Source organism: Megalobrama amblycephala, linkage group LG9, assembly GCF_018812025.1.
Source record: "Megalobrama amblycephala isolate DHTTF-2021 linkage group LG9, ASM1881202v1, whole genome shotgun sequence".
Classification (NCBI taxonomy): domain Eukaryota; kingdom Metazoa; phylum Chordata; class Actinopteri; order Cypriniformes; family Xenocyprididae; genus Megalobrama; species Megalobrama amblycephala.
Window position 1 is genome coordinate 24,965,723 of NC_063052.1, and position 19,705 is coordinate 24,985,427.

The following is a 19,705-nucleotide window of genomic DNA, read 5'->3' on the forward strand; positions in this document are numbered from 1 at the left end:
TTATTAGTTAACCATTATGTAGTTTATTTAAACTAGTGTTTATTTACAGAACACAAATGAAGAAAATAAATCTTATTTGAAGATCTAAAATGTTATCAGTATACATATTTGCTTGCTAACACAGTATTCATGCTGCCAGTTGTGAGATAATCCTTGAAATTTAAAGAGTATTCTGTCATAAGCTATATGAATAAATATTCCAATCTCTTAATTAAAATAAGTTCACAGAGGATGAATGCATAGTAATTATGAAACAAACAGCAAAGTACTGTTTTCAATAGTTTTAGCTGCAAGACACGCTTTCCAAATGTATTCCATGTTACCCATTTATTTACAGTACAAAAATGGGGGAAATAAACATTTAGCTTTAAATAATGCTGTGATCAGATCTTTTCTGAATAATTGATCCAAGGAATAAATATCTTTCTTGTTTGCTTGCCTGCGCATTTCATGTAGGACATTCAACAACATACACAAAAGGTATTTTGTCACAAGACAACATTAGACAATAGTAGAATTCATTGCTGTGCATATTTGTTCATGATTAAGGCCAAATAATAATAATAAATATTAATCTTAAGTCTTGATTCCTGAATGACCCTTTGAATACATTTTAATAATTTAAACAATACCCGGACGAGTTTGAAAGATTTCTTGTTATTGACTCCATAGCAGCTTTCTCCAATCCAGCAGAGGGCGATATTGAAATCTGTTCATACGCATTGTTCACTAACCGCGGCAGCCGCCGTCGTTGTTGCAGTACGCTTTTAAAAACCGTAGTAATCCGTGTTATACATCTTATAAAGTCAGAATAAACACTTCATCTACACAAAAAAATTCATTTAAACTGTAAGGTAAGGATTGCATTTCCCTTTAATTTTGTTCCCTGCTTTATTGCTCTAATATTTAACTGAAGAAAACTTCTGTTGACGTCTGACAGTATTTTCTAGAATTTTCTGGGCTAATTGCTAACGAGAAACCAACGTGTGAAATGTAAACAAATCAGTTTTGCGTTTTATTTTGTAAAGTTTGAATAGTATATTCGCCTGGTGTGGTTTGTAAGCATATATAACGACAACCTCATGTGCCTTTTTAGAAGTGTTTTTGGATTACCATCAAAATGTCGTACATGCTCCCTCATCTTCACAATGGTTGGCAAGTGGACCAGGCTATTTTATCCGAGGAGGACCGTGTGATTGTTATACGATTTGGCCACGACTGGGACCCTACGTGTATGAAAATGGATGAAGTATTATACAGCATCGCCGAGAAGGTATTTACTGTTTGCCAATTTGAACAGATAGTTTTTGGTGTAGGACTTGTTGATGAAGATGTCTTTGGGAACAGTTATTTATGTACCATTATTCTATCAGTGTTTTGTGTGCCTGATATCAAGTGTTTTCCTCAGGTAAAGAATTTTGCAGTAATTTATCTTGTGGACATCACAGAAGTGCCAGATTTCAACAAGATGTATGAGTTATATGATCCTTGCACAGTCATGTTCTTTTTCAGGTAAGTCTTCAGATTGTATAATGACTACAGAGAGTCAGGCAGTCAATCCAAAAATGAAAAATTCTCTCATTTACTCACTCTTATGACTTTCTTCTGTGGAACACAAATAGAGAATTTTAGAAAAATAAAACGTGAGATAATTTTCATTTTTGGGTGGAGTGTCCTATTAACCAAATGGGAGTCCATCATTATGCAGGGTGTTTTAATAAGTATTTAAAAGGTTAGTTCACCCAAAAATGAAAATTCTGTCATTTATTACTCACCCTCATGGCGTTCCACACCCGCAAGACCTTTGTTAATCTTCGAAACACAAATTAAGATATTTTTGCTGAAAGCTTATGGCTCCGTGAGGCCTGCATAGCCAGCAATGACATTTCCTCTCTCAAGATCCATTAATGTACTAAAAACATATTTAAATCAGTTCATGTGAGTACAGTGGTTCAATATTAATATTATAAAGCAACAAGAATATTTTTGGTGTGCCAAAAACAAAACAAAATAACGACTTGTATAGTGATGGCCGATTTCAAAACACTGCTTCATGAAGCTTCGGAGCGTTATGAATCAGCGTGTCGAATCAGCGGTTCGGAGCACCAAAGTTACGTGATTTCAGCAGTTTGCTGGTTTGACACACGATCTGAATCATGATTCGACACAGAAGAATCATAACGCTCCTAAGCTTTCTGAAGCAGTGTTTTGAAATCGGCCATCACTAAATAAGTCATTATTTTGTTTTTTTGGTGCACCAAAAATATTCTCGTCGCTTTATAATATTAATATTGAACCACTGTACTCACATGAACTGATTTAAATATGTTTTTAGTACATTAATGGATCTTGAGAGAGGAAATGTCATTGCTGGCTATGGAGGCCTCACTGAGCCATCAGATTTCAACAAAAATATCTTAATTTGTGTTCTGAGGATGAACGAAGGTCTTACAGGTGTGGAACGGCATGAGGGTGAGTAATAAATGACAGAATTTTCATTTTTGGGTGAACTAACCCTTTAAGCTTTAGTTTTTTGTTTATATATTTATTTCCTTAAATGTTTCTTTTTCAGGGTTTATTGGCTTTATGTTCTAATAATGTTGTAATATGATGGGGGGGGGTTAATGTTGTGAAGAAAGACTGCATGCCTAAATAAAGGATTAGCTCACCGAAAATTAAATCTCTGTCATTAATTACTCGCCCTCTTGTCGTTCCACACCTGTAAGACATTTGTTCATCATTGGAACACAAATTAAGATATTTTGATGAAATTCAAGAGGTTTTTTTATCTCCCGTTGAAAGCAACAAAATTACCATGTTCAATATCCAGAAAAGTAGTATAAACATGGTTAAAATAGTCAACAGTGGTTCAACCCATAGACTGTAAAAAAATATGGACGTAGCGTCCGTGACGTCACCCATAGAGTTCTGAACAGCAGTTTTGACGCCTAAATGAGGCCGCGGCCATCTTAGCTGCGCGTCACAGCACGTCACTCCCGGATAACTGAAAATGGGCAAAGAGGCGGGGAGGTGGTTTGAGCTGATATGACTGGTTGCTGAAACCACGCCTGCCTAGCTCGACGTGACCATGTTAGCAGCAAAGGAGCTATATATCTATCTAAGATACGATCTAAAATATTAATGAAGATAAGTTTTATCATCAGAACGTTCTAAAGGTTTACTGTCAATCTACGGTGTTTTTTAAGATATAGATGCTCCAACACCAGTAGTGTTGGTTGTGCAAATAACAACATGGAAAATCAAATGGGACTTCATACCTTTATAATGAAATAGAGATCACGAGATGAATCCAATCCGTGGCACTTGGGTAAAATATGAATGTCCATTGCAAAACAAAAAAACATGTCACATTTCTTCTGAATGATCTGCTCTCTGTCATCGTTCTTCAAGAAAGGATGCAATCTGAGCAGCGATCGTATCTAACAAACAAATGAGCCTGTGTCCAAAGTATATTTTTTTCAAAATAGTGCAGCAGTTTTAGTTATAATATCCAAGCAGTGCTGTCGGATTTTGATATCCTCCCGCCATTGTCATTGCAGTAAATCTCACAACCAAAACTTTCAGCCAATGCCACGATCCAACAACGTGTGTTCTGTGTCTCTTCCCCATGCATGCACATCTACACAGACACACATCAGTCTCGAATATTATGCAGCAAGCCATATTTTATAATTGTATAAAATAATCGAGCACAAATACGGCTGAGATGCCAAATTCAGCGGCAGCTGAGGTAACATGACGGCTCACAGACAGCAGTGCAATATACCTGTCACTCAAGTGACCACGCCCTTAATTATGCAGAACTTTAAGGCTTAATATAATTTAAACGGATAAGTTATAAAAAAATTCACCCCCCTCAGAGTTGTCATGAAGGGCAAAAATAGCAGTATAGACCAAAACCACAATTTGAACCAACTTGTAAACATGTTTTTTTCTGCTATAAACTTGGCCAATTTAACATGGGACTCTATAAGATTCTGCTCTCTTTTGGAGCCTGTCCCTAGCGGCCAGTCGATGAATCGCAGTTTAAGTTACTTCCGTATTGGCTTCACGAGAGAAAGGGGGAGGTTGCCGCTTGGTTCAACCTTAATGTTATAAAGCAATGAGAATACTTTTTGTGTGAAAAAACAAAACAAAAATAACAACTTTATTCAACAAATTTGTTTCTCCCATCATTCTGCTAAGCTATTTTTGTTGCAGCGCTTTCAGGTTCTACATCCGAATGGCGGCTCAGTATTGGCCGACTCCTGTTCACGTGAGCAGCACCAAGCATGCGTGTGATGCTGATGCAGGAGCCGGCCAATAATGAGCCGGCCTTTGGATGTAAACACGGAAATGCTGCACTGTGCCAGCTGCATAACAGACTGACAGGGAAGATGAAAAAATTGTTTTTGTTTTTGCACAAAAAAAGTATTCTCGTCGCTTCATAACATTAAGGTTGAACCACGTTAATTATTTTAATGATGTTTTACTACTTTTCTGGACCTTGAATGTGGTAATTTCGTTGCTTTCAATGGAGGATAAAAAACCCTCTTGGATTTCATCAAAATATCTTAATTTGCGTTCCGAAGATGAACTAAAGTGTTACGGGTTTGGAATGACATGAGGGTGAGTAATAACGGCCGAAATTTCATTTTTGGATGAACTAATCTTTTTTAAGGCCAGTTCTGCCTTCCCAAACTGTGGGCCATAGCGGTATTGGAGGGAGGCCACAACCTTGGATAAATCAAAATTTTAAAACATTCATTGAAAATAAAGTATTCTAAAGTATTCACAGACATATCTGTCAATCTCTTGAACACAGTGGCCACTCAGAGGTTAAGTTAGTCAGAATATGCAATGCAGACTAATAGATTAATGGAAAAAGTGTAATTTTTGTATCGAAATTACAATCCAATTAATAAGAGCCTTATAAAAGACATGTAAATAATCTTGTAAATCTCTCAAAAGGCAGTGACAACATCGTATGAGGTATCAAGATTGATACCTCATACATCTGGAAAGCCTAACGCTATAGATAAATATGTAAGTTTACCAGCCGCTAAGCAGATGATCAGCATAAAGTGCAGGAGGCAATAACATCTATTTATTGTGCAATTTGATCTCTGAAACTTTGACATTTTACATTCACAAACAGCTATACAACACTACAAGGTAATATCCAAAAGAAGCATTATAGGGGCACTTTAACTGTTGTCACAAGTGTAATGTGATAGAATCACTTTCTGAACTTGTCAAAGTTATAGACAAAAATAAATATCTTCAATGCAACAGTAGTGGATCAAAAAAGTTCATCAAAGTTGTCCTACGAGCTAAGTTGTCCAAAGAAGGTTTCAGAAAAACTTTGAAAGGTTTTGATCCTCTGTAGTTTTACAGTGCATATTTATCCTAATGTATATTTCTGCTTTTGCTTGTCTATCTCAGGAATAAGCACATCATGATTGATCTTGGCACTGGTAACAACAACAAGATAAACTGGACCATGGAAGATAAGCAGGAGATGATAGACATTGTTGAGACTGTCTACAGGGGGGCGAGGAAAGGACGGGGTCTTGTGGTTTCTCCAAAAGACTACTCAACCAAATACAGATACTGATCTCTGTGCGCTTATTTAGTCATTGCATTTTTTTTTTTTTTTTCATCAACATTGGACAAGATCTGAGTATTCAGCAGTATGGTCATTTGGACTGTTTAATGGCCTTGTTTAGGATTTTCAACTTTATATTTAAATGTGTTACTCTGTTGCTGTTGTTATGGTTACCAGTCTTTTATAATTTTGTGCGTCTGAAAATGTCCCTGTGTATTGAATAAATGAATAAATATTGAATGTGTTTCTGCTGTTTGTATTACTAAGCACTAATTTATCATTGCAGTGCTAATTATTAGGTTTCTTCATATAAACCATGTCAGAATTAAAGTATGTTTAGCTGAATCAACATGAACTACCTTTATTAAGCTCAAGGATACTCCATATTAGTAGGGAGGCAAAACGGGTACAAATATGCTGTGGCACTATGTAGGTTAAGACAATATTAATATATATTTACACTACTTAGCCTATTTAGTGTGGTAATTTTTAATGCTTACATTAATTAGACTAAGTAGATCAAAACAGTGTGTGGGTGTTTGAATTGCTTTTTCACATTTTACAGTACAATAATATCTCAGCTGTTTTTCTAGTCATTAGGATTTTATCACAGTAATTTGAGTCTTTCGAGTTTGATCATCAGAAAGATTAATTTACTGACTTTTCAAGGGCCCCTTATACATTAGTCAACATTTGAAGTGGATCAAAACCTTTCATCAAAGTTGTCCTAAAACCTTCTTCTTAGGACATCTTAGTTCTTAGGATAACTTTAATGAACTTTTTTGATCAACTTCAAATTTTGACTACTGTAGTTACCTGCAGCAACAAGCAAGAATATTTGTTGTGCTTCCAGTTAATTATTTGAGTCATTAGGCTCAGACGCTCGCAGACCGATCGGAGTATGACATCAAAGTATCGCGAGAGAGATTCAAAAGCATAGGAGTCATTTTGATGACTCTGATGACTTTGATGTCATACGCCGATCGGTCTGCGCAGCGTCAATGCATCTCGAACAAGCCATACTCGACCAATTCGTTAATAAAAATAAACAATTAAAGTCGTTTATGACCGAATCAAATTATATTATTCTTTATTAAAATGTTTGTGTCTACAAATTTAAGAGACTCCACAAACATTGTCTAAGCATCGCTACAAATCACCTCTTTTTAATGTTTGAATAACTATAGGCCTACATAAAATCTGTTCATCAAGGACACCAGAAAAATTTGGATGAACTAGTAGTGTCTGATATCTATCAGCCATTGTTTAATTGTGACAGTGAAATCCTTTCCATCAAGTTTGCCATGACCCATGCAGCACTCAGATCCTCGCCTGATAATCAGTAAGTAGGCTACCTTTGAAATAGTAGTTGACAGTACTAGATTTTTTTTTTTAAAGATTCAGCTGGAAGCACATCTAGCAACTATTTAAGTTAATTGATATCAGGTCTGTAACATGATTAGATATGTCTTAGAGAAGCAGAGTCTCTCCAATCTGTTAAAGAGTGCATAAAAAGATTGTGGAATACTTTAAAAACAATGTTCCTCAACGTCAAATTGCAAAGGTTTTGCAAATCTCATCATCTACAGTGCATAACATCATCAAAAGATTCAGAGAAACTGGAGAAATCTCTGTGCGTAAGGGACAAGGCCGAAGACCTTTATTGGATGCCCATCGTCTTCTGGCCCCCAGACGACACTGCATCACTCATCGGCATGATTGTGGCAATGAAATTACTAAATGGGCCCAGGAATACTTCCAGAAACCACTGTTGGTAAACACAATTCACAGATGGCAACTAAAGCTCTATCATGCAAAAAGGAAGCCATATGTGAACATGGTCCAGAAGCGCCAGCGTGTCCTGTGGACCAAAATGGGCTGTTTCAAAGTGGAAAAGTGTTCTATGGTCAGACGAGTCCAAATTTGACATTCTTGTTGGAAATCATGGATGCCATGTCCTCCAGGCTAAAGAGGAGGGAGACCTTCCAGAGTGTTATCAGCATTCAGTTCAAAAGCCAGCATCTCTGATGGTATGGAGGTGCATAAGTGCATACGGTATGGGCAGCTTGCATGTTTTGGAAGGCACTATGAATGCTGAAAGGTATATAAAGGTTTTAGAGCAACATGTGCATGGCTTCATTGTAGAAGAGTCCAGGTGCTGAATTGGCCTGCCCAGGGGCACAGGAATTGTTTTCACAGGATTGGAAATGCAACACAAATATTTGTTCATTTACATTAATTCATTTTCAGCATGTAGTAATTTATTTGTAATAAACACTTTAAGTGGATTATTAAAACGTGTTATATATATGTTAAATTATGTTTTTTTTAAATATACGCACAGAATGTGACGTCATTTTGTGACCGTTGCAGTGTGCATAGAAAGAATTCTACTCCTCAGCGCAAGTACACTTTCGGTGTTGTGTAGGATAGACAGCTTTGTGCTCATTTTTATTTCCTGTCACTGTGCAGGATATTTTATTGTAGGCCCTATATGACAGAAACAGCTCAATAATCCTTTTATTTAAAGGCTTAATCTATGTCCCGTAGACCGGCCCGTTGCTTTACGATTGCAAACAATGTCAAAAATGTGATAAAAGTCAAATGCCCCAGTGTGTATGCTGTTCAAACTGGTGTTCTCATATATATGCTTGTTGTACTTCGTAGAGTTTTGACGTGTTTTAGGGGCCGTTCACACGTCTAAAAATGCGTGGAAAGCGTGGCTACGCCACTTTCTCCTTTCCACAAGCGTTTGTGCTCCCGTGGTGTCTGTCATTGCTGTGCAACCATGAACTTCTCTCTCCACGATGACGAGGAAGTATCAACAAAGGATTAATTGATTTCTAGCCCTTGCATTAGCTTTACTACTAGATATATTTATGGAGATGAGAAATAAAACCCCGCCCTGTACAGCTATGATCAGCTGTTCGGCTGAGCTTTCACTGTTGTTACGGAAAGATCTTTCACCTAGAGAACATTTGGCGCGTCATTAAATGAAAAATACTGTATTATTACTATATAGTATTATTTTAATTACATGCTCTAGACTTGCTCTTAACCTAAAAAATGCAACAAATTAAAAAATAAACAGTACTTCAGAAACCATTTATATGCAAAGTGTGTTACCAGGTGAAGTAGCAACAACAGCTAAGGTGATGGCTTTCTCTACATCACATATTGAAATGTCCATACCTGTAGAAGCCACTTCCACTCAGGAAAAGAGTATTGGAAATAGTCCTCTTAGCACCGCAGCTTCTGTATTAGAAAAATCAACACTTGCAATAACTTCAGCACCATCATCCTCAGGGAGCACAAGAGGTATGATAAGTGTAGAAGCATCAGAGTCTTCTGAGATGACATCCATCTCCACATCCTCTATGGAAACTAGCAATACTTCAGAAACCATTTCTATGCAAAGTGTGTTACCAGGTGAAGTAGCAAAAACAGCTAAGGTGATGCCTTTCTCTACATCACATGCTGAAATGGCCATAGAGGTGGCAGTAGAAGCCATTTCCACTCAGGGAGAAAGTACTGTAAATACTCCTTTTAGCACCACAGCTACTGTATTGGAAACATTTACAGATGCAATCAAAACTTCAGCACCATCTTCTTCTCCTGAGATATCAGCAACTACTACAGAGGGGCTAACTTCTGGAACAACACCCTCAGTTAGCACCAAGTATGATAATTGCTGAAGCATCAGAGTCTTCTGAGATGACATACATCTCCACATCCCCTATGGAAACTAGCACTACTTCAGAAGCCATTTCTATGCAAAGTGTGAAACCAGGTGAAGTAGCAACAACAGTTAAGATAATGCCTTTCTCTACATCACATATTGAAACGTTCATACCTGTGACAGTAGAAGCCACTTCCACTCAGGAAAAAAGTATTGGAAATACTCCTCTTAGCACCACAGCATAAAATTAAAGTTTATTAACAAAAAGGTAAACAAGTAAATCAACACAGCTACTAAATGAATGTCATAAATGGTAAAGGAATAAAGTGCATAAGATGCATAAAATACAAGTGATTAAGTTGGGTGTGGCTATGGCAGAGTTACGTTATCTTCTGGAAAGATAAACTTGTTTCTCTGAAACTAACAAGGTGAAAAACCTTATTATGCATCAAACAAATAAATGAAAAATTATTTGTTATTAACTAACCTCTAATGTAAATTACAACAATGCCAAGGTCTCTGGAGAGAGGTTTGGTTAAGTGATATTTACTTTCCATGTGGTCGAGTGAGCTCTGTTGGATGCTGATCTCCTGGAGCACCAAAAAATCTGAAACACTCAGATGAAGGTACCTTGAAATGATGGTTTGCTTTCCTGAGCTTAACCTTGTTGCAAACCAGGGGCGCCCCGGCCACCCCTGCATAAACTCTGGCCACCCCTGTCCCCCCACCAATAGTATGTTCCTGCACAACCGGAGGCTGCAGTTTCAGGACCGCAGATCTAGGACCCTAGTTTTTCGTGACAGCGCCACCTACCGTACTGGATGATATAGCGATGGCTGCAGTTTCAGGACCGCAGTTCTAGGGCCCTGTTGGTTTAGTTTGGTCATGTTTGTATATAGCATCAATATATTAATCTCAGTAGTATTTGTTTTTAAATGTGATTTTTGATTCAAAATGCAGCAGAGGTTAATTACTAAGTGTGCTTTGAGTCACAATTTTAAATTTGAACATGAATTTACACAAAATATAAAAGAAAATTGTATATCAATTTTAAAACAATTGTAAAAAATGGAGAACTTTAAAAGTCTTAGTCTCTTGAATTATACAGTATATTGATTAACCTCCTTAAAGTGAATTAGCTCATTATCAGGTAAATTAAAGTTGGTATCAGCGTATGCAGTCACTAAAGTACAGCCGATATTTTAAAGGTTGAGAGGCAAGACAAGACACAAGAATGATTCAAGAATGTTTGTTTGTTTTATATATATATATATATATATATATATATATATATATATATATATATATATATGTCATTTTTGTGATAAAAGCACCAAAGCGAACCCCTTTTCCATCAGTTGCTGCATGGATAGAATGGCTGTAGGCTTCAACTCTAGAGAAAGATAGAGCGAGAGAGAGAGAGAGAGAGAGAGAGAGATAAATAAGAAACATTTGTTTAACATATTCAACTGGAATATATATGATTTAACACTTATGCACTGTTGGAGTTTTAGAGAGAGAGCCAAACAGAATATTCATGTTACTGACATCAAATTAATGTAACCCACATCTGTGAATGGTATACCCTATAATGGTATAACAAGAGCATTGAATAGATCATATATTTCAATTTGTAAATTATGTATACCCAAAATTTGAATTAGGTGTTTGGTTTTCAAAAACAAAACAGAGAGCTTTGATTCACTGCTCAAATGGAACTGATCATAAAATACATTCAGCTTTTAATGCACATTTTAACTCCAATTGCATTTCCTGAGGGAATGTATGAAAACTTTACCTTCATGGATAACTGCATGATTGAAATGGCTCTCTAAATGGGTTCTGATCTTGCTCAACTTTGATGGGTGGAACAAAGCTGAACTACAGAACGGGCAGTGAAAGTCCTTGCAGCATGTGGTGCATCTCTTCAATTCGGGCAGGGATCTCCCTTTTTGGATTGTTATATGCATCTTGAAAAAGAGAGAGCCTACTTGTTAGAATATTTTAAGATCATGAAAATATCCCTAGTGCCTTTTTTAATTATCTGTCCTACAATGAGCCTAACCAAATCCATAAAATCACTTCATATTGGCCATGCAGAACATGACAATAACTAACTCATGATAACAATGGACTGTATGTGGAGTAGGCCTGCAGATTAGGCCAAACGCCTTATTCATCATTGCAAAACAATGCCAAAACAACAGGCTAAAACACAGTGCAACTAGGCAGTTTAATTATGAAAGATATTTTATACTTAAATATGGTAAAACAACGAATATTAAGCCACTATTCACACTAATACATTAAGCTGCAGGTAAATCTTACAAACCTTACATCAGCCATGCTTTTGTCATCTGATAAGTTTAATTAATGTGCTGGCTAGATTCACTTATAATACTTCGTCATTAAAACTCAACAAGGATTTATGAAATCATGGCCACGAATTAACATCGTAGTAATTAATAAAACTATCTCACAAATTCTTAATTTGGTGGGAATTAATTATTAATTCATAGTTAGAAGTTCTCAATATGTAAACTTCACACCGTTTAAACGTTATAAAATAAAACTTAATTAAATATCGGTACTCACCGTCTGATTGCTGTCCACGTTGTCCATCTTTAATTAGTGTTGATCCAGTACGGTAGGTGGCGCTGTCACGAAAAACTAGGGTCCTAGAACTGCGGTCCTAGAACTGCGGTCCTGAAACTGCAGCCAAAACTGCATAATTTTGCATTGGGTACTATTAATTTAAATGCATAATGTAAATTCACAAGTTCATGAAGTGAAAGAAAATAAAATGCCACCAAAAAAGATAGATTGACTGACGCCACCAGAGTAGCTGTTTTACTGCCACCAAGAGTCTAAATAGTAATGTCTACAGACCTGAATTTCAAATGTTATTTATACTGTGAAGAGGGTAGGCTAGGGGTGTGCGATATATTTAGTCTACGATTTTATCATAATTGTTGTTTTAACGATGCACAATCGATCTGACATCCCTGTATGTGATGTTGTCTTGTAGGTGTCGGTGCGCATTTAGAGTGCACGCTTTCACTGTGTGAAAAATATCACATGAAGAGTGCCGTTTTTCTCCAGATATCAGCATAACAAATGTTATATAAATTTTATTCATGTTTACATTTTAGACATCATTGCCTGTTTCTGCACAATTTCGCCAACGAATATAGTTCAGATCAAATCCAGAGCATTGTATTGCGTCCCTGTGCAACAAATAGCACTGTTTACTGAATGAATCAGCTTTTTGAACGAATAAGTTGAATCAATGAAAATTGGAAAAGATAGGTTACAAGTGACGACGAGGGAGCTTCAGTTGAACAACAGTGAACTGCGGTCAGATGAGATATTATCAGACTATGTCAGTAAAATTCAGAAAAATGAACAGGTCCAATCAGCCGTTATTCTGTGCTCGCGGCGCGCACTCAAGTAGGCTATTGCATGCGCAAATGTGCCGGCGCGCGCTGCATAATTACTTTATTATAGCTTAAATAAAGCCCAAAAGAATACGAGCAATGACCGTCATTGCTCTGTTGTAAGTTAAGTCATGAAATTACCACACATGCGATTAAAGCTGCCTCAAAACTGAATGCATGTATTTGTTGACATGGTTTTAAAGCTATTGTTATCCAATTTGTTGACCTTAAAACGTCTTAAAAATGCACATATGTACACCAGATAAATCTAAATTTTCACGGGGGAGCATGCCCCGAACCCCCCTAGCAAACTATATTTTATGACCTCGGTAATTATGAGACCATAATGCAATCTGAGGTAAATGTGTATTTCTACAAATGTGCACACTTTTGGACTAAAACGGTGTAGGTATGTGTATGCAAATAAATGGGACCGAACGCGACGGAATGTAAAGGTTTGTGTCCTCATTATTCTATTAATAACTACCAATTGATTTTGCATGTATGTATATGTATATACACACACATATATATGTATATATATATATGTATATATATATATATATATATATATATATATATATATATATATATATATATATATTTTTTTTTTTTTTTTTTTTTTTTTTTTTTTGCCACCCCAAGAATTGCTGTGGCCTCGTCTGGCCACCCCTATTAAAATTTTCTAGGGGCGCCACTGTTGCAAACGTATTTTGTCTTCTGCCTCTCTGGGCCAGACACTCAGAACTCGGTCAATCCTCTTTTGTCTCTCTGGCATTGAGACTCGGGACATACTTTCTTACTGTATTGCTGGATGAAGACTTTGAACGTAGTGTTAAAGGTTCACCCAAAAATGAAAATTCTGTCATCATTTACTCAACCTCAAGTTATTCCAAACCTGTATGAGTTTCTTTCTTCTGCTGAACACAAAGGAAGATATTTGGAAGAAAGTTTGTAATCAGGCTGTTTTTGGGCACCATTCCATAATAGGAAAAAAATACTATGGAAGTCAATGGTGCCCCAGAACTGTTCAGTTTCCCTTAATCTTCAAAATATCTTCCTTTATGTTCATTAGAAGAAAGAAATGTATAATGGTTTGGAACAACTTGAGGGTGAGTAAATAATGACAGAATTTGCATTTTTGAGTGAACTATCCCTTTAATGTCTGTTTCCTCACAGACTGGAGGCTCAGAATGTGGTCATATCTGTTGCTGCATCACAAGCAGTAGACTTAAATCATTGAATCTACTGTCTCTCTGTCTGGATGAACCAGAGGCTCAGAACAGTGCAGTGTATCTGTTACAGTCTCACCCTTGCAGGCTGGGACTCAGAACATGGTCATATCTGTTAATGTCTCTCCCCTTACAGGACTGAGACCCAGAAATTATATCTGTTGCTGCCTTCCCTGTAACAGGTCGTAGGCTCAGAACATAGTTGTATCTGTTACAGTTGCACCCTTGTGGTGTGGGACTCAGAACTTGTGTCTGTTAATGTTTCAATGGATGAACCAAAGACCCAGAACATGAAGTATCTTTTGAAAGGGTACCTTTATCCCTTTCCAATGAGGAAAAGATTGCAATTTGGAACTTCTCCAGGGCTGTGATTGGCTGCTGGCATCAGAGGGGACACACACAGGATGGCCCACCCATCTTTCCCCTGTGGAACTCATTTGCATAATCTAAAGCACACAGAAGTCTTTAAAGTGTCTTTAAAGTTTTATAAATGCATTTCTCACTTTCCAAACCACCACCAGAATACCTTTGGCAATCTTCTAAACAAACAGAGTCCAAACACGATGGGAAAAGATTGAACTGTCATGCATTCATTCATTTGTGCATTAACATCTGAATTTGTGTAAGATGTTGCACTAAATAGTTGTCACTGAGAATACGTATTTCTCTGAAGAAGTATAAAAATGGATGTGTATAGTTTTTAAGGTTTCCAAGCATAGTTATGAATGGATTTGGATGGATCATTGTGGGCTCCCTTTGTTACAGTCACTGCTCCTGCATCTGGAAGTCCTGAGAAATGTTTATGGAGGTCACAGGCCAAAACGTTAGGAATTAGTCTCTACATGGGTGAAAGGGAGAAACTGCATGTGGACCAATGAGAATTCCTGTTCTTCCTGGGCTTGGTACCAGAGGTCTTCTTCTTGACCTCTAAGAGGTGTCTGGCTGTTGTCCTAGCATCTTTATCTGATGGCGTTGGACAGTTTGTTTGTGTTAAGCCGGGTGCACACTGTATGATTTATAATAGCTCTTTACAATTGTTGCTTGACAGACTGTTTGAACATGATTCTCATGTCACTTATGTCAGACTGTACGACAGTCAAGATATGTTAAAAACGGATGCGTGCATGAAAACTTGTCCAGAGTTTTACATCATCAACCCATACACGTTCGGTGACTGTGAGCTGCATTACATGCGGGACTGAAATGGTGGCTAACAAAGAAATGTCTAGTGTTAATTTTGTCACACTGCAGGGCTGTGCGGCAGATCTTCTGACACTGCCAGAATTTGGTTTGAGGTCAAATTTGATCGCAACAATCATTAATCGGCAGTCGGTGTACATGTCAACTAGGAATCAAAGACTACATATTTTAGCCTAGGATGATAGGAATCTTTTAGGATTTGCAAAATTTGTCTCAGGTGACCAAATCATGGCCTAAATTGCATAGTGTGCACCGCCTTTAGTCTTCCAAAATCCAATCAAAATGTAGCAAACCTTTGTCCACTGTTACGGACAGAAAGGGGCCTGGTCATAAACTGGGCTCTGGAATATGCTTTTCACCACACCATCCAGGTCCATTCATAACTATGTTTGGAAACTTTAAAACTGATGTAAACTACAACACATACAGTTCATACTTATTCAGAGAAATAAGTATTTTCAGTGATGGCTATCTGTAGTTCAATATCTTAGACAAATTTTTGGAACCTAGCCAAAAAGCGGATTTTTACTTTTTTTACCGGGGGACCACTCTTGAAACGTGATTAGGCTAGTTTTGGGCTACTTTTGAATAGCAATTGGGCGGGTTTTGTTGTTAAAACCTGGCAACCTTGCTTGTGTGTGCTTTGCTTGCAAGGATTTTGTTAGACAGTGCTAGTCTTAAATTTATTCTTTTGATAGTTCTAGTTTCTATTTGTTGTTTTTGACTCCAGTCAAGTTGTCGTCTTTATTTTTGCTCTAGTTTTCCTACTTTTTAGTTTCTCACTTGATTTACAACCTGAAAAGAAATCTCTGTGCATAAGGGAAAAGGTCGAAGACCTTTATTGGATGCCCGTGGTCTTTGGGCCCTCAGATGACACTTCTTCACTCATCGGTAGAATTGTGTCAATGTCATTACTAAATAGGCCCAGGAATACTTCCAGAAACCACTGTCAGTAAACACAATCCACCGTGCCATCTGCAGATGCCAACTAAAGCTCTATCATGCAAAAAGGAAGCCATATGTGAACATGGTCCAGAAGCGCCAGCGTGTCCTGTGGGCCAAGACTTATTTAAAATGGACTGTTTCAAAGTGGAAAAGTGTTCTATGGTCAGATGCGTCCAAATTTGACATTCTTGTTGGAAATCACGGATGTCGTATCCTCCGGGCTAAAGAGGAGGGAGACCTTTTAGCATGTTATCAGCATTCAGTTTAAAAGCCAGCATCTCTGATGGTATGGGGGTGCATAAGTGCATACACTATGGGCAGCTTGCATGTTTTGGAAGGCACTATGAATGCTGAAAGGTATAAAAGAGCAACATATGCTCCCCTCCAGTTGATGTCTATTTCAGGGAAGGCCTTGTGTACTTCAGCAGGACAATGCAAAACCACATACTGCAGCTATTACCACAGCATGGCTTCGTCGTAGAAGAGTCCAGGTGCTGAACTGGCCTGCCTGCAGTCCAGATCTTTCACCTATAGAGAAAAATGATGACCACGAACTCTTCAGCAGCTGGAATCCTATATCAGGCAAGAATGGGACCAAATTTCAACATCAAAACTCCAGAAACTCATAACTCGATGCCCAGACGTCTTCACACTGTTTTGAAAAGAAGAGGAGATGCTACACCATGGTAAACATGCCCCCGTCCCAACTATTTGGAGGCCTGTAGCAGGCATCAAATTTGAAATGAGCTCATTTTGTGCATAAAAATGTAAAATTTCTCAGTTTAAACATTTATGTTATCTATGTTCTATTGGTTTGTGTGATTTGAAAGTCTTTTAGTTTTCATTTTATTCAAATTTAAAAAACATCCCAACATTTCCAGAATTCGGGTAGTAGATTTTGTTGCCGTCTAGCTTTTTATTTCTTTTATGTTCCCTGCTTTTGTTCCTAAATATTTTCTTTTGTTCCCTGCAAGGTTGCAGTCTTGTTTTATATAATTTGTTTGCAGTTCCAGTCACTTATTCCTAGAAACCATTTATTTTGCTTTTCTCTTGTTTGTAAGTTTGTTATTTATTTCTAGAATTATTTCTTTTATATATTTTGTTTTTCTTTTCTAATTCATTTCTAGTTATATTTCTAGTTTATCTTATTTTCTCTAGTTACAGTTTTGCCAGTTTTTATTTTACTCTTGTTGCCCTGCTTCCTGTGTCCTCCCTGGTCTCTGACCTTCCTAACCTGGCAGCCAACTCTGGTGCTTCTGCAGTTGCATCTCCCTGAACCACTGCCTTATCTCCATGATTGCCTTGGCGTATGGAGCTGCTTTATCCCTGACCAGCCTGTTCTCCCGTTGTGTTGATCAAGTTTTGTATCTGGCACAGAAGCAGAAGACGTACAGACAACAAGGTGCAATAAGCTTAAGTTCTGGCGAGCAAACCTTCACTTCAAGCTACCTTTGTATGTGAGTTCCAGATTAAGGATCTTCTGCACCTACATCAGGGTTCCAAATTTTAGGATTGTTTTTGTGCTCCAGGAGATCAGTATCCCACTAAGTTTTGTGTTCAATGTTGTTAAAACGGATTCTGGCTCCATTTCCGACTGCATTGTTATACCCAGTACAACCAGTGGAAGAAGTCATCGCCATCGGGCCGCTCACTCAGTTTCAGTTTCAGTTTAATTTATTTATCTAGAGTATACAACACTAAAAACACACTCGACTACTCGGAACACAAATATCACTTAACCAAACCCCTTTCAAGAGACCTTGCCGTTGCTCTATATTATCAGTATATGATTTTCTAATTTAAGTTGAACAGTATGTTTATTTTTCTAATTTTCATTTATTTGTTTGATGCATAATAAGGCTTTTTTTCAAAGAAATGACCATTTCTTTCCACAAGATAATGTAACTTTGCCATAGCCACACCCAACTTAATCACTTGTATTTTATGCATCTTATGCACTTTATTCTTTTATCCTTCATGATATTTAGTAGTTGTGTTGGTTTACTCTTATCTTTTTGTTAATAAAATTAATGTGTCTTGTGTTGATTAATACAGAAGAGGCTCTACAAGTTAATGATATCTCATAAATCCTTCAGATTGGTCAGATTTACATAATTTTATTCATTCAACAGTCATCTTTGATTGTTATTTTACTGTCAAGATGTAATTCCTTAGCTGGTGCCTCGAGGTAAAAGGAGTAAGTGGTCATCTCATCTGACACTTTTACACTCACCTTAAGTTACATGACCAAAGCTCACAATATTAATTTGGTGCCACCTGTGAAACTTCTATGTAAACAGGTGCCTTGTGAGAGAGAAAGCAAAATCATTACACCCTCAGTAATCAGAATCAGATGCAGCATAACTGTTCGTGAGGTAGATTGTCTGGTGCACAGTGTTCTATATTGCCAGCCAGACTGCAAAGGTTTAAAGAGAAGAAGGCTTGGATGTAAGGGATCTAGAGTTATTTCCTCACTCTGGATGTATACAGTTCTTGGAGGATTGGTAGGGGAAGGGAGCACCAAAAGTCCTTTCAGTAGTCCGAACTGTCCTTTGTTGTCTTGGTAGCTGAGCCAAAACAGACAGTTATTGAAGTTCAGAGGACAGCCTCAATGACTGCTGAGTAGCTGCATCAGAAGTGCCTGTGGCAAATTGAACTATCATCTCCACTGTTTTGAGCTTGTTCAGTACCAGGTTGCTATTACTGCACCAGACAGCCAGCTGTTCAGCCTCTTCAGCACCTCTATAATTCATGATAAGGGTCTGTCCTCATGCAGACTTTGCACTAGAAAACTTTTCTGCTTACGTGACATATTTCTGGTATTTGGCAAATGGCATGAACATGTGTAGAACTTTTACTTGATTACCTAATGGGAAACACTTGTGTTGTAAAAATACAGACCTTTATTTACACAAAATCTTCTGAATGTCTGTTCAGTAGTTTGTATGTGACAGATGAGTTTTTTTAGTAAATGTGCACAACCCCCCCCCCACACACACACGTTTTCTTACACAGACAAAATAAAAAATAAAATGGAAAGTTTTCCTCAACATTTCGGGGCACAGTGTATGATGAATGATGGAATACGCTTAGCCTCAAGTGCTCCTAAGTGTGCATAGTGTGCATACTTCCTGTTGAATCCACATGCTCTCAAGTGTCCAAGATCAGAATGGAATGGGATTTTGTTGAGGGAACCAGGGTGATGCTAACTTCTGGGTAAGCCTACAAAAATACGTAATCACTGCAGCACTCTATTGGGACAGGCCCTAATGATGGACAACTAGGAAGTGTCTTACCCTTACGAAAATTAACCATTATAGTAAAACCATGTTTTTTTGGCAGATTGAAAACCACAGTTTTACTACAAATACCATGGTTAAACTATGGTTATACTATAGTGTAGCAAAACCATGGTTAATTTGTGGTTACTTTAGTTTAACTACTATAACCATATATACACAGTACAGTCCAAAAGTTTGGAACCAATAAGATTTTTAATGTTTTTAAAAGAAGTTTCGTCTGCTCACCAAGGCTACATTTATTTAATTAAAAATACAGTAAAAAACAGTAATATTGTGAAATATTATTACAATTTAAAATAACT

At 37.4% G+C, this 19,705-nt stretch overlaps 1 protein-coding gene and 1 long non-coding RNA gene across 2 annotated transcripts; one reads left to right on the top strand and one right to left on the bottom strand.

Annotated features, from left to right (window-relative positions):
* Positions 1-693: 693 nt before the first annotated feature.
* txnl4a (thioredoxin-like 4A) lies at positions 694-5,848 on the top strand. Its single transcript, XM_048202343.1, has 4 exons — positions 694-854; positions 1,097-1,273; positions 1,409-1,512; positions 5,446-5,848. Exons 2-4 carry the CDS (start codon positions 1,121-1,123, stop codon positions 5,615-5,617), a joined length of 429 nt encoding a protein of 142 aa, XP_048058300.1. The 5' UTR covers positions 694-854; positions 1,097-1,120; the 3' UTR covers positions 5,618-5,848.
* Positions 5,849-10,598: 4,750 nt separating this feature from the next.
* On the bottom strand, positions 10,599-12,007 carry LOC125275427. The gene is made up of 3 exons (XR_007186441.1): positions 11,883-12,007; positions 11,086-11,257; positions 10,599-10,680 (listed from the first exon to the last, which is right to left on the bottom strand). It is a non-coding gene; the product is annotated as an uncharacterized LOC125275427 (long non-coding RNA).
* Positions 12,008-19,705: the final 7,698 nt, after the last annotated feature.